This window comes from Macrobrachium rosenbergii, chromosome 5, assembly GCF_040412425.1.
Source record: "Macrobrachium rosenbergii isolate ZJJX-2024 chromosome 5, ASM4041242v1, whole genome shotgun sequence".
In the NCBI taxonomy this organism is placed as follows: Eukaryota; Metazoa; Arthropoda; class Malacostraca; order Decapoda; family Palaemonidae; genus Macrobrachium; species Macrobrachium rosenbergii.
Window position 1 is genome coordinate 11050180 of NC_089745.1, and position 16681 is coordinate 11066860.

General features: G+C 38.1%; 1 protein-coding gene across 26 annotated transcripts in view; it reads right to left on the reverse strand.

The window, feature by feature from the left end:
- The window catches only part of Rab3-GEF (Rab3 GDP-GTP exchange factor), a 265506-nt gene that overhangs the window by 139481 nt on the left and 109344 nt on the right, over nt 1-16681 (reverse strand). For 20 of the 26 annotated variants that reach the window (XM_067103536.1, XM_067103547.1, XM_067103538.1 and 17 more), the window contains 5 exons: nt 14710-14869; nt 4100-4271; nt 2822-2979; nt 1618-1759; nt 1105-1263 (listed from right to left, as the gene is read on the reverse strand). In XM_067103536.1, the coding sequence (XP_066959637.1) occupies nt 1105-1263; nt 1618-1759; nt 2822-2979; nt 4100-4271; nt 14710-14869 (791 nt within the window). Of the gene's footprint in view, nt 1-1104; nt 1264-1617; nt 1760-2821; nt 2980-4099; nt 4290-14709; nt 14870-16681 lie in introns of all 26 variants that reach the window. The other 6 variants (XM_067103545.1, XM_067103541.1, XM_067103529.1 and 3 more) reach the window with 1 other exon arrangement.

Sequence of the window (16681 nt, forward strand, 5' to 3'; positions counted from 1 at the left end):
CTAATTGCGACAGAAAATAAGAGAATTGCAAACTTTTGCAAATCTGTGTAAATTACTGTTACTCAAAACTTAAGTTACTTCTTTCAGTAGTAAACCCTGACATTTAGTACTGTAATATGATTCCTTTAACTGGCAGAATATCTATTATATACAGTATCACTAAGACAAACCACAACATATTTTTCAATACAATAAGACTTCATAATATAACCCACAATATCTCATTATCCACCTAACTAAACATAGTTCAGAGAAAACTTTTCTGAAAGAAGAATAATTCTTTCCTTCCAAAGGAACAAAAATGCTACTGCAAAGCTATAAAATAACTTAATTTGAAAAAGGCTTGGACATCTCAGAGTGACAGGAAAAATTCTGATGTACTTACATAGACTATCAATACCATTAAAACTTATTGTTATTATTATAAGTATTTATACTTATAATAATAACAATAAGTTTTAATGTAATTTAATAATAATAACTACTGTATACAATTTTCTCAATTTTAATTACAAGATGACTGACTCCCATTCATTTGACACTTGAAAGATCACAGACCAAAATTATTTACGTAAAAATAAGACACAAATAAAAACAATTATTACATTACTTATCAATACGACAAAATACATTACTGTATAACTAAAACATTCAATAGCATAATGTAAATAGTATTAACAGTATTTAAAAAATCATCGTTTTTATTGAATCCTTTTGGGCCCTTTTGCATGGTCTTATGACTATAGTTTCCTACAATTCCTGATGTCTCTTCATACCTACCAGTCCAATTTCTTTAACCTTGTTTTACTTCATGTTTAACCCCTCTTTCAAGACTAGATCATTTAAATTCCTCAGTCTAAATAGATAGTAACTAAAGGTTTTTAATTAATAATAATAATAATAATAATAATAATAATAATAATAATAAATTAATAATAATAATAATAATAATAATATTATTATTATTATTATTATTATTATTATTATTATTATTATTATTATTTTAGCAAATCCTTAACAGTCATAGGTCTAAAATCTGAAAAAAAACTTGAAACATGATGTACTCTTAAAGAGTGGGATCTATAACAAACCAATATTCTTTACCTTCTGTTCCAGCATAATTAGTTCGAGGACTGTAAGACAAGACTCAACCCCAAGAAGTTCAAGTGGTAAATGGAGAGGAAAATCGATCAGAGAAAATCGTGTGTGATCAGGCAGTGCAAAAGTTATGGGTGAATGCAATTCCTTTGATAACAACTCCAACTGAAACATAAAAGAATATTCACATCAGGGATCATTTACACTGTCTATGTAATACAAGAACTTGTACTCTTAAACTTCACAAAGAGAAGGGTAGTAACCCATACTGTGAGGTAAAATTGTGAATGACATACAAAAAACAAAAAAGTCATCTTAATTTTCCAGTTAGTTTACAAAGGGATGCACTTTTGCATCAAGAGAATCTTTCACAAAATCTCCAATTACTGTAATAGGCAGCACTGAACTGATCATACTATATAGGCACACATTCTGAGCTTGGATAAAATTTCTAGGTTCATCTAAACAATGACAGAGTAACGTGTAGATATTAAATCATAAAATGCTTAATGAACAAACCTCAACTCGAGTTTTGCCAGGAACACACACAGGTGCAGATAACAGCCTCAAGATCCAAGTTTCAATTTCCCTGACATCATGCATAATAATGCTAGGAACTCCATCGTGTGGACGCCCTGTCATCACACTCCATACTGTATCTCTGAAGGAATAAAATAATTATTGTTTACATAAGAACTTATCCATATTTTGTAACTGTTTGCATATTTCTTAACTAAAAAACTGAAAATTCTACTCTTGGCTGCTTGTGTACATTGGATGGTATTTGTGGATTTGCTTATCTGACCAGCAATGGAATATTAAAAAATTATTTCATAACACTTTTCATACAAACATTGCAAATATATATGGATAAAAGTTCAAGAATATTATTAAAAATCGATTCTATACTGTATGTTTTACAAGATTCATCTGTGAACTAGAAAATTACAAGAAACACTACCAGTTGAAATAAATTACTGTGCATATATTTTCCTTATTGTTAATTTGATAGAAGGCACTCCTGAGTATTTTCTTCTTAAGAGACGGCATAAAAACTCCACATTATTCATGAATATCAGCAATTTAATGGCCTAACTGAGCCTATCACCATAAAGTAATAAGAAGCAGCAAAGCCTTTCATAAATACTATACCTACAATGACTATTGTGAAAATCAGTTACAGTACACAGCATTATGAAATGACAAACAATCAGAGTGTAAAAATAAAAAATAAACTGAGTGAGAGACTGTGACCTCACTATTCTTTCACGAAAAATTGTTAAAACTTTTAATATAAAAAATTTACACTACTTAAATTTGTGAAGGAAATGAGGAGAGACTCATTCACTCAACCGAAGATGACATGGAAGAAAGTCAATAAAGTTCAGTCAAGGTAAAAAAAACAAAAACAAATGGAAGTTACATTCCTATAAGGAAAGCTGTATAAAGATAAATTAACATTCAGTTCATGAGGAATTATAAGGATTAAAAATGTAATAAGTGGAAAAGGGAGAGCTATGCAAAATTCAAATTAAGAATTTCTTTACTGAACATTTTAACCAGATAAAAATTAATGTGAAACTGCAGAGAAGCTGAGAAATAAGGCAAGAAAGCTGCAAGATGGAAGAAATTCTGGGAAAGATTCAGATCTTATAACATATATGAGCAGCAAAGGTTAGAAATAATCTAATTTGTGTAATGAAAAACCAGTTGCCAAAAATACCTGTTGTTCTGCCTTGATGCTCCTACTCTTCTTGGCGAGGCATTCTCGTTGCAAGCGTCTATCATTCGGCGCAAAAGGAAAAGACATTCACGGAATGCACTGAAGAACGGGTGGTGTGAGATGATACACAGCGAAGTCAAAGAGTGATTGCGGATGCGCTGTAGAAAAAAAGAAAAAGTTTCATACCATGAGCACAAGTCAGATATGACAGCAGGTTCAAACAATGTATATACAGCTTTACTAGGAAAATTCAGAGTTACACTTTACTAACAAAATATGCTATAACATTTAAAAAAAATTAATTTTTAAGAATAAAAATGGAAAAATTGCTGTTGAAAGTGGGAAATAAACTGAAGTCGTTACAATTATTAAATCTTAAATACTGCCTTTCTATTTGCATTTGAATAACGCAGACAAAAGTCATACATTTTCATACGCCAATATCTATTAAGAAACTATCATGAATACCAATTATAGTACTTGGTACAAAATAACAATTCATTCAGTACTATATACTGTACTGTAATTATTTCACGTATAACCAAACTGGTATTGGGATCAGTAAATAATGTTATAAAAGGATGATTAAAATAAACAGTTAAGATTACTAATTTCTATCGCTTCACATGAAACAGCTCATAGCAATCTCCACTCTTCATCACTAAATAGCCAGTTAAAATAATGATAATGTTCCCAAAATAAATGAAAACTAGTCTTAGTAAAACAAGGAAACTGAGGTGATTGCCATAGTAAAATGCCTCCGACCTAACTCCAATGACCTCTCTGAATATATCCTAATAAAATGAGATAAGACAGGCATATGGATAACCTATCTTCATGCAAATCTATGCACGATAATCTATTTTTACAAAGATGGACTGAAATTCCTGCATCCATGTGGGAGCTACTATGACAAGTATAGTGTGACAGACATGTACATGGACAGGAACACAAGATTACCTTCCTTCATACACAACTAAACAGAATGGTCTAGTTTTGTATCACATTTACTGAAACTCTTCAACTGTGTAGCAGGAGTTCCAGTGACAAGATAAGTGTGATAAACACAATAACAGACATAGACAGTCCCCCTTCTTACACATCAAAGCAAGGTGGTCTAACTCTGTACCAAGTCTGACTAAAATCCCTTGAACTGTGTATGGGGAGTTGTGAAGAAAAATGTAAATAACAGACAAACAGACGAGCAATAGCTCTTCATGCACAATTATTTATGACGGTTTAACCTTGTACCAAGTCTGACAGATATTAATATAATACCTGTCTCTTCCTGGCTGCTCTCGGTGATGGAGAATGGGAGCCTCCTGTGTCAGAATCATTTGCAGGAACACTTACACCCAAACGAGCAGCAGGTGATGTACTTTCCGAGTCCCTACGTGAAGATGGACACTCCCTCTCACTGTCACTCGGGGCTAGAGTTGATCGGTGATCACTGTGGGCAATAAAACATCTAAATAAAGTCAATTTTAATTTTCTAAAAAGGGACAGTTAATGAATGATGGAGAAAAGTGCCTGATGATAAACCATGATTTTCACAATTCATAAGGGCTCCTCAAAGAACCATATTTGGTAACATAAAATCAACAATGATAAATGACTACTTAAACTTTATATTCGTATCACTAAAATTTAATTAAGAGAATGACAATGTCACTGTAACGGTCAAAAATGAATGATCAGCATTTTGCATTTATGATATAAACAAGACCATTAATTTCTGTCACAGTTAAACTTAGACCAATTCCTAATCCTAAGGAAGACTTTGCTAGCAGATTAGCATGGTTAGGGGTACACCAAGAATGCTTACATAGAAACAGCATTGGTATTAAGGCAGCTTTTAGGGATGAGAGAAAGAAATTTCAAATTTCCATCTGAATACACGAGGTATTGTGGTGTTTTAATCAAAAGGCAAAGATTAAATATAAAAAATATATTAAACAAGCCTTTAAAATATTTTGTACTCATTAGAAAACAGCAGTATTAACTGCTGCAAAGAAGGGAAAGGTGTAACAATAACACTGAATATTCACGGGACAATTCTTGCCCTAAAATATTCTTGACAAAAGACGAAATCAATGTGCTTGTCAGTGACTAAAACTAATCATCTATAGATAATAAAGTGTCACAACCAGTCTTGTAATAATGTACGTACATACAGACTGGCATATAATGTGTGGGATCTATGAAATTTTCTTTTGCTTTTGACAACTCTGTTATCTTTTCTTTCTAGTAAAACATTTACAATATACACAACTCTTACAATGGTTAAAAAAATGCTATATAAATTTCCTTAAATGGTAACGTTATTTTCTAAAGAACTTTAAACCTTGAGTCACTAGCAGATCCAGAAAAAGTTCAAGGGGGGGGACCAATTTTCATATTATACATACATACATACATATATATATGTATACATATATATTATTTCTACAATAGAATTTTTATTTTTTTCCTATTTTTATATTTCTCATTTACGTTATGTTATTATTATCTAAATCTTCAACATTATTATTTTGTCATTATTTTTCATGTGGGTATCCTCTAGTGCCTCGAGTTCTGATCTACAGTATACTCCATCTGTCAGACACAGAACCATTCCACTTTCTAACTTGCTTGCAGTGCAGGAAGCGAAAGCAATTTGTGTGGTTATTGTAAAACGTCCTTTGTGAGATGTAATCTGCAAAATGACGCCTCTGGAAAATGTTTCCGGCCATTTTTGGCCAGTGTTCGAGTCCAACGCATTAAAACTTTTAATGGCACTCTCCTCACTTCTTAATACTTAGCGTTATTTTGTTACTTTGTCAGTTACACGTCGGGCAAATTATTAATGGAACAAAAGATGTGTCCCTTTATTGCCATAGTATATATATATATATATATATATATATATATATATATATATATATATATATATATATATATGTATATATATATATATATATTTATCACATCATATATATATATATATATATAATCATGAAACTACAAATGTCGTTTAATATCAAATTTCTACTGAAAGTATCTCCGATGGAGAATTATCACGAAGGAATTTATATAAGTGATAAATGAACAGGTCCTTGTTTAACATCCACTGGAGTCTATGAATGAGTCCATGTCAAGGGTTAAGCGTCCCAGTGGTACCTGTTCATGTCACTTATATGAATTCCCCTTGATGATAATTCTCCATAGATCTCACGGACGTGGGACCCCATTTGATAAAACATTGTAGCTTCATGATTGTATATAAATAAACGATATAAAAATTTATATATATATATATATATATGGATATTAAATAACGTTTATAGTATGATTATATATATATATATATATATATATATATATATATATTTTTATAAATATTTACTGTCGCCCTCAACATTTAGGGAAAATATCAGCCTGACTGAGACAGGGAAATTGCTTTTTGTCACGATAGAGCGTCTTCAGTTCAAACTTTAACATCCGTTGGAGGAAAGTTTGTAAACAAAAATGTTAGGCATTTAGGCATTTAAGCCCAGAGGGCTTCCACGCTCAACTTTAAAATAGGTGGTCCTAAGGTCCTTTTCCTTTCTACCTGTCTCGTGGCGAATGTTTTGTCCAGGGCATAGGCCCGGGCGGCATGACTGTAGGCCTGTTTTGACCCAGGCCGATCGGGCGACAGAGAGATCCTAGCGGTCAATGAACGTCTAGACGCTGGTGGCTGTCCCGAATCCATATTAATTATTCTTTATTACTTTTATTAGTGAAGAATTGGAATTGGGAAGACACACACGAACCAGACCTCCGTTGTCCCTGTGGCGCAGCGCTCCGACGTTAAGGTATACCGGTATTCTGTTGGAAGCCCGTCCATTGACTTTTACCTCTTTTCTGTATTTCGCATTTTTTTTTTTGTCTTCCTCAGCCACCACTTTCACGTATATGTGTTTGAAGTCTAGATTAAACTTATTTATTGTTAGCTTCAACCCCATTATTCAGTAAAATACCTAGGATTTGGGTATAAAAATCAGGTTAAATCTTCGATGCTTTTGTATGCTCGCGTCAGATGTTGGGAGAACCGTTGCGTTTTAAAATAAATTCATCTCAAATATTCTTTGTTAAGGTTAATAACCCTTAACTGGCGACCTTTAATTAACGCGTCTGTCTTTGAGGTTAACTTTTGGCTTCAAGTGACAGGTTACTTGTAATCTTGGTTTGCAGGGACGTAAAAATTACGTAAATTGAATAATAACGTCAACAAGACCCTCACACGTAACATTGGCGACCTTATGTGAGAATCTAAGTACATTTTAGAAAAGAATCTGGAGAAAGGAATTAATTTACATTAATTCCAAAAAAAAAAAAAAAAAAATAGTCAGATATTGAACTCCATTTCATTCTTCCAAACAAGGAACCAGGCATAATAATAGGCAGTAAAGAGAATATTATAACAAGTGTAGCGAGAATTAGCGTGGAAAGGGTGCGTCGAGAGAGAGAGTCATAATTTATAACGTCTAAGACAGGACATTTACCGTGTTCGGATCGTGAGAGAAGTCGTTCAAATAACGATCTTCAAAGGCCGAAAAGCGGAGCCAGTTCTATACAAAAGTAATTTAGAAATCGTCGGCAATTCCGATCGTTATTGTTTGCATATAGCGGAATCATTCAAACCGTGTCGGTGAAGTAGCAAGCGAACTGAAAGTAATTGTACAATAAAAGTACCGTTTCAGTAAAGTAAATTTACGCAGGCAAATAGCATTTCTCTTTTCATTCTTTGTTTTAATGTCGGGTGAGAACGATAACAAAGACACAAAGTTGTTTGTACTTTAGTTTTCCATCCGTAACGTAAACGCCATGCATGATTGGTATATTTAAGTAAAATCTGGATACCTGCATTTGTTTCGTTGTTTTTGAATTTGTTTGAAAAAGAAAATACCCGCCATCTTGTTCCTCCGCGTGTTGGCGGTTGTTTTAACGAACTGTTTGTGAGAGAACGGCCGGTTAGGTTTCATCGCCGCCCAGTTGTTTGAAATTTAGGCCTAACGGGACCTTGGCCATCTAAGACCTTGTTATTATGATTCTCTTGCTGTTGTGACTCTGCTCCCGCCACTCTGGGGTAACTATTTTTGCGTAGTGCGTTGGGGACAGAATATCTTAGCTAGAAAAAAACAAAAACAAAAGATAATTTTAGGCAGGGAAAGTTATAGGCCTTAGTTAGGAGTAATAACAAGTTCTATGACGAATACCTACTATAAAAATCATATAAAGAGAATTAATTTTTCGATAAACTTTTGACGCGGCTCGGGAAAATTAAGATAATAAAGTAATCCCTAAGGGAAGCCAAGATGACATCTATATCATTTTTATTAAGACCATGCCATTGTGTGCATGTATAAAATCTTTGTTTACATGTTCTCAAGCAGCAAGAAATTCGCTGATTGAAAATCTCTCTCTCTCTCTCTCTCTCTCTCTCTCTCTCTCTCTCTCTCTCTCTCTCTCTCGTCATTCAAGTAGCATTCCTAACCTAAGTGGTATGGACCCTCTTCAAAGAAAGAACGGCCGACACTAGGCTAATTATCTGAATACAATAAGCAAATAAAAGAAAACACCTCTGTCCCACAATAGATGAGGACAAGTTAAGAGTAATTACAATACAGTGATAAACTGTCGGTCACGAGTGAGGCCACGCTATCCAGACCGAAGCAACAGAATTTCACCCTCTGAAAAAGAAGGGGCCAGCACTGGGACCAGCCACCTACGCAGGATCTTTAAGAAAAACCCAAATTACTCTTATTCCACAGTGCCAATAATTTGCAGCACTGTCATCAATTTGAATAGCTTACTTCTATCTCTCTCTCTCTCTCTTTACCTTCCCTTCTCTCTCATTTGATTGTTGCACTCTGCAGGGGTGTAGAGTGCCTTCCTCCCATATAGCCTAGTTGACTCCAGTAGAGGGTCCCTAGGAACACATTGGCACCATAAGTTACCAAGCAAAGAAAACAAAAGGGAACACAGAAGAGAAAGTTCTTCTGGGACCTAACCTGCACCAGTGCCCAGGGATGGAGTGCCACCAGTGTGACCTGTACACGGCACACCCAAACTACAGAACCACCTTTTGAAAGGTGCCACGTCATTGAAGAGACACTTCCTGCGCTGCCCAAGTAGCCCAGTCAGCGGTTGGGCGACCCTTCCCCACCAGAACCATGGCAGCAGAGCATTATAAAACTTTCCTGGGGCTGGGGACGGCGGCAGGTCTCCTGACTGGAACTTACCACCTGGGTTAAGGGAGCAAGTGGGCGACTTGGCCCAAGCGGGAGAAGGAAGAAAGACTGTATGAAGCCGAGCAGAGAAGTATGAAGAAAGAAGAGAAGGAAGTATGAAGCCGAGCAGGCAATATGAAGAGGAAAGAGAAGAAAGAAGGAGACAGCATGAGTTAGCCTGCAAGGAAAACTGAGTTAGCCCCTAAAGGAGAAGGAGCTCGGAGCTTGAGAGGCGAAAATGGAAGAATGCCGAAGCTATGGCTAGCCATCAAGCCTCCAGTCCTACACCTGCTGCATCAAACGCTCCAATTTCGAGCATCAATTCTCTAGTCCCCAAGTGGACTGAGGATTTGAGGCCAGAAGCATGGCTGGAGGAGATCGAGGCTCTTTCGATAACTACAGCACCACGGAGACGGAGAGAGGCCTTAATACTAGCCAAGCATATGGAGGAAAAGCCAAGGCAGCGCTTAACCGGCTCACTGGAGAAGCCAGAGGCAACATGGCGGAAGTTGGGGGAGTCATTACAAAGGCCTGCAAAATAACCCCAGAAAAATGGAGACAACGGTTCCGAGGTCTTGCCAAGAAGTCGGCTGGTCTTGGACGGAATGGGCATGTCACAAAAAACCCAGTCGGTGCAGCGCTGGTTCGACTCCTTGGCCTGCACGATGTTTGAGGATCTCTTCAATCGGACCATGCTAGAAGACCTCTTCCAATGTGTGCCAGGGCCCCTTGGTATATCTTAACGATAAACAGCCCTCCACACTTATGGAAGTTTCTTGTCGCATATGGCTGATTCCATGGGGAAACTTTCAATCAGTCGCATAGCACCTCTCAGAAGCGAATCATCCCTCCGGCCTACCTCTCGAACTCCACTCGCCGAAGAATGGACTGCCTAGTAGGATGACCATATGCAACTATTGCAGAAGGGGGCCACGCTGAAGCTGAGTGCCGATACAAACTCGGCACTAATAAGCAGCCTAACCCTACCAGCCAGAACTCCGCTCCCGATTCACCGCTCAGCCCTCTCCTCCAACAGTTTGCAGGCCACCGAGCCCATCAAAAGGCCCGTGCAGATCCTGTGGGGCTGCTAGCCACTACAATGCTGGATCTCAGCCGGCCTGTCCACATCATGTCCCACCACCAAATTTGTCAACCCCTAATCAGCACTTCATTCTCTGCGGCTGGTCCGCACCGATCCTTACCCCGAGAGACTGGAAACCCAGTACATCTCGGTGGCCCCTCTTCAGAGCACTAGCCTGCCCATGACCCTTCCGGTCACAGTAGACACTGCGGCAGATTAGCCTGATCACCAGGGCCCAAGTGCCAGCCGGTGCTGTGGTTGGAAGCGGTGGGAAATGAAGTGGATAGAGGGCCACACCATCACCGTTCCTACTGTCCAACTCCAGGTTATGACACTTGGGGCACGATACCCCGCCTCGGCGTGGTAGGTGGAAATTCGGCCCGAGGTGGCCTTCTTGTTGGGTCGGATCTTCTCTGAGGAAGCCGTCACCAACGCCACTCCATAGCCACGTTACCTCCTCCACGGAGGCCCCATCTAAAACTCTCAACCATGACAAACCTCCACCTTCCGCCCACCAAAAGTGGTCCGCGGGAAGGGCACAATAACCTATTTCAGGCCTAGCCCTCTCCAATCCCATGAGGGCTGGCCCACCAAAAGGTCCTCCCTCCGCTAAGAGAGATTCAGGAGGAGCAGTACCGCTGCAGGGCGTGTGCAGCGGGCATTGGGAGGGCTCCACAAATTGGGGCGCCCCGAACAAAACTCACCGAGAGGCTACGATCTCCCGCTGGGGCAGGAATCTCTGCATGAGCCAACCACAAGTCGTCCGCGGTAGTGCACCTCGGACCCCTCATCAGGCATGCCTGACCTCAACTGCTGCCAGTGCCACTTGCGAGCACGGAGCAGTGCCAGACTCCGTCCGTCCCGGACGTTGAGCTACCAATGGAAAAGGCCCTATGCCGGGGTCTAAATCATGAGGCGAATCCTCCTCCAGGAGATTTAGGATTCCCCATGCAGTTGATCATTGCGACTGGAGAGCCTCCAGCACCCGAAACTTCTTCTTTGCAAGATTCTTCTTTGCAGAATTTGACTCCAGGGATGAACCCTGGAGGATCGAAAATCGGTACCCCTCCCTTGGAAGACCAGGAACTGGCATCCTCGGGCGCAGAAGTCAGTGGCAGCTCGCTCCGGTTGTCGCAGCAGCCAGGAGTAGGGAGTCCTCCCGCGCTTTGCAGTTGCCCCTGACTTCGCCCGCTAGCCTTCTGGCCTGTCCCGGAGTCGGTGCTCTCATCACCTGCTAGGCCAGCTACTGATAGGCCTTGGAGGAACCAAGAAGAAGAAGAAGGGGCGGAAAGAGCCCAGTAGTTGCGAGCCTATAAGCTCCTCCTGGCACTAGTGCCCTAACATCTAAGAGTGATCCTGGCCCCTTGCCCAGAGAAGGTAGCCAGTGTGATCTCTTCCTTTTATTTGCATGCCTAGCCTAGGCCACCTTAAAGTACAGTACATCAATTTAGTAACCTTGTTCTTTCCACTTACCACCGAGCCGCAGTAATCATGTAAGTAGCCTAACTAATTTCAGTAATCTTAACTATTGTGAAACAGAGCCACGATTCGTGACACGCATGGCCTAAGACCTCAGTGAGGCACCCATTTATCATATGAGGCAACCTCATGAATTAACTAGTAAATTTTAATTGTATTAAACATAAACCATGTTGTAATTTAGTTAGAATATTAACTCTTATGTTGGTGCTACGATTAGGGTTAGGATAGGTTAGGGCTAGGGAATATCATGGGAGAAAAACCACTAGGCTAGGTCAAAACACATCATGATTGTAGGAGGTAGCCTATAGCCAACCGTGAGCACCTTCTAGTACTATTAGAATTAGGTTAAGTAGTAATTACAGGCTCATATATCCTATCTAGGTTAGGTAGTTCTGTAGCTAGGTAGGCTAACCAGGACTAATCTGCTCAGGGAAGGAGAGTAACCTACTAGAGGCGAACAGCTTGTTTAGTATAAACCTTCACATCCGAAAAGGGAGAAGGCCCTCTTAAAGGGGAGCTTTTTATAAATTTACGCTGTTCGCCCTCAACATTTAGGGATAGGGAAATATCAGCCTGACTGAGACAGGAAATTGCTTTGTCCACGATAGGTAGCAGTTTAGGCATTTAACCCCATAGGCTGGAAAAGTTTGTAAACAAAAAATGTTAGGGGCATTTAGGGACCCCAAGCCTCAGAGAGGGTTTCCAGCTCAATGACCCCTAGTTATAGGTGGCCCTTAAGCTTTATTTATGCATTCGACGATGCCTTTGTCAAGGTCGGATTGCCAGGGTGATATAAGCCCTCCCTCTGGAAGAACAAGCGGTCGGGTCAGTGAGAGAGATCCCAGCGGTCAGGGAACCAGAGAGTGACGCTGCGTGCGTCTCGAGAGACGATATTCTTTATTCTTCTCCTTTCTCTCCCGTCTATCTTAATTAGTGAAGTGGAAGACTGCCAGAATACGACTCCTGAGGTCCCCTCGTTTGCGCAGCGACTCGACGTTTAAGGTAAGTCCGATTCTTGTTGAAGCTTCGTCGATTCTTTAGTCTTTTCTGTATTTCACATTTTTCTTTGTTTTCTCCTTCAGCCACCACTTACGGTATGTGTTCACGAAGTCTAGATTAAGTCAAATTATTTTATTGTTAGCTTCAACCCCATTATTCCAGTAAAATACCTAGGATTTAGGGTAAGCAAAATCAGGTTAAATCTCGATGCTTTTTGTATGCCTCGCGTCCGAATGTTTGGAAGAACCGTTATGTTTAAAAATCAAATTCATCTCAAATATTCTTTGTTAAGGTTAATAACCTTAACTGGCGACCTTTGGCTAATTAACGTCTGTCTTTGAGGTTAACTTTTGGCTTCAAGTGACAGGTTACGTGTAATCTTGGTTTTGCAGGGCCGTAAAATTTACGTAAATTGAATAATACATGATCAACCAAGACTCCTCACAATATAACAATATATATATATATATATATATATATATATATATATATATTATATATATATATATATATATATATTCATGGAATATTTGGCAGATTTCTTTTACAGTTCTTTCCACATATGCACATTCTACTGTATACTACTGAACCTCCCTTTCAAAACCAATGGCTACAACATTTGGAATAATAATAATAATAATAATAATAATAATAATAATAATAATATTAAGCCTTATGAGACAAAGCATGAATTCCTCTCTTAATGAAAACATGATCGACAAAAATTAGAACACATTTTCGTCACCAAGATGCATATGTAAACAAATTACAATGCCTTCTGATCCCTAAAAAGTCCTGCCATCTGTTTAATAATTTGCATACGACATTTGGGGAAATGATTTGAGTCTTTTCCCTGACTTTTTTTTACAGACTGACATTTGTTAACCTCACCATTTATTCCATATACTAGTAGTTATACCTCTTTTTCCTCATTGTCTATTACAGCTAACAGCTTTTCAGATCAAATTCCTGCTACAAACTTTTCAGATTCCATTCCAGGAAACAGCTTTCTAGATTCCACAACTACTACAAAACTGTCAACTTTCATTTCTGCGAACAGTTTTCCAGACTCCATTCCAGCCTAGAGCTTTCCAGGTCCCACTCTTACTACAAAATCTTGTCTATCATTCATGCTAACAGCTTTTCGGATCCATTCCTGCTACAAACTTTTTTTTCTTTATAATCCATTCTTCCTGCATACTTTTCAGATTCAATTCCTGCTAACAGCTTTTCTGATTCCTTTTGAATCCGCAAGTTTTTCCCAATATAATGCCTTCTAACAGCTTTTTAAAGTCCATTCCGTCTACGGACTTTTCTGATTTCATCTGTTAACCATTTTTTATTTCATTCCTACTGAAAACTTTTCAGACTCTCTCTCTCTCTCTCTCTCTCTCTCTCTCTCTCTCTCTCTCTCTCTCTCTCTCTCTCTCTCTCTCTCTCTCTCTCTCTCTCTCTCCTTACTAGGAAGTTTGTTAATGTTCATTTCTCTGAACTGCAAAATTTGACTTTGGGTTAAATTTTCCTTTTCAAACAATTTTTTGGCGGTTCTCCCCTACATATTAAGTTCTACCGTGTATCTAATGTAGCCCTGAAGAAGGCTATTATTTTTGGCTGAAATATCTGTCGGCTTAAGAATGGCGAAAGAGCAACAAAGTTTTAGTTTGAAGATTAAAGTAAATGAAAATATTATGAGTGTTGCCAGGAGTTGAAAATGCTGCATGTGCACAGGCACTTTTATATATATAATATATATAGTATATATATATATATATATATATATATATATATATATATATATATATATATATATATAAATATATATATATATATATATATATATATATATATATATATATATATATATATATATATATATATATATATATATATATATATATATATATATATTATATATATACATGTATATACATATACATGTATATATATATATATAATGTATATATATGTATATGTGTGTGTATGTCTGTAGTGTATATGCATATATGTGTGTGAGTGTATGTGCACAAAATAAAATACATAATAAAATAATAATTACTCTTTCAAGGCCTCACCTGGAGAAAGCAGAGTCAGAGCTCTTGTCGAGGCTCGTCCTCCATGATTCCCTCTTGAAGGATGATCCTCGATCCCGCCCTCGAGTACTTGCTACACCCGCAAGGCTTCCTCTTTCAACGGCGCGGTAGAAGTTCACGCAAATGCCGTAACGAGTCTTGCCTGGGGACAAGAGAGAGGGAAAATGAGTTTTGTTATTAACATATGAGAGAACTACCAAAATTACACAGCAACTACTGTTATACTCACCACCATCATCAGTATTATCACACGTTTATAATTACTACAGAAGTGGTAACGCCTGTTGCAAATATACATACAGAAGCTTTAAGCTTACATACGGCATTCAGGATACCGCTATGAATCGACGTAATTTCCATCACTTGCTATCGCAAGCAAAAGTCGTATTTATTGCTTGCAACTTAATGTAACTGCTTATTACAAATACTGAATGTTTACATCACCACCCTATCAACATGAGGGTAATGTTAATAAACATAATACACACACACACACACACACACACACACACATATATATATATATATATATATATATATATATATATATATATATATATATATATAAATTAGTTACATGTTATCGTTTTGGCATTAATTTCGATATCTGTAAAGATAGGAGGTTATGTAATTGTTATGTCTGTCACTCTACTTGTTTGTCCAGGATATATCAAAATGTTATGGGTAGACTTTAGTCAGTCTAGTCTGTCCAACATATACCAAAATGTTATGGATAGACTTTAGTCAGTCTAGTCTGTCCAAGATATACCAAAATGTTACGGAGAGACTCCAAAGAAATTTCGGGGATGGGCGGTGGGTGAATAACATACCATTGTTCCAAAAATAATAATTGACTCTGGTAGTGGCAAACCTCATCTGCAGAGAGCTCTATGCACTGATGGGAAATTAAGAGTTTAATTTTTATATTCCTTTCCATTCTTTTTTCAGTTTAAATGGAGAAAGTATTTTCCACTCTTCTATTCATTGCCTCCTACCCGCTAACACGCAGGGAACTGAAGCTTAACCAAAAAAGACGACAAAATAAAACCCCGAGAGTGGGCCTCGTAATCCTTGATAATAATACTGTTCCAGCACTCACAATGTAACAGCCTGGCAACCTACTCACACCTCCTACGACAAAGAGCGCAAAAACGACAATTCAGAAGCCATTTTTCTCTCTCCCCCTCGAGGCAGAGTCATTCTAATGCCTCTCCCACGCTCAAAAGCATCATAAACAGTTTCATATTTCACGGCGTCAGAAAACTTGAGATCTCTTTAGCAAAGCTTTGCATTTTAACTCTCTCAGGCGGAACCATCTATTACCATGAGTAACAGGCACAGTGGCCATAATGAACCTTTATAATTATATTCTGTTCTTCGGACATTGCAAGTAAGCTTACACTACTTAAAAGACTTCTCTCGATTGATGACTCCCTATCCATCGTTACTCTTCCATTCGTCTCCATTTATTCACTGATTCCTAGTATATAAAAGGAATGTTGATCTACTAAGTATTTTACATATATAAACAAAAAACTCATTAGACTCTATACCTCCGCCATTGCCTTTCCAAATGTAGCCGGCTAAGAAGTACTGGAACCTCCTAATATCCCTAACTTTACCTGCGAGCCTGAGTTATTTAGATACCTAAAATACAAGTAAACAAAATTTAATGAAATTTGGCAAATTATTCTTCAGGTGACATGGAGACGACCAACTTTTAGGAGAAATCAACTTCCGGTTGAGATGGTTCCAACGGCAACATACCGTCTTTCAAAGGTTTAAGGTCACGAAATACCCAAGGAATCAGTTTATCCGTTCTTGAAATATCCCGTTACCATAAACACACACACGCGCACACAAACGTACATAGAGCGGTAGACACGAATGAAAACCTAACCTGCCGCAAAGCTCGTCGGAGGAGCTCATACGAAGCGAAGAAATCACTGCTCCA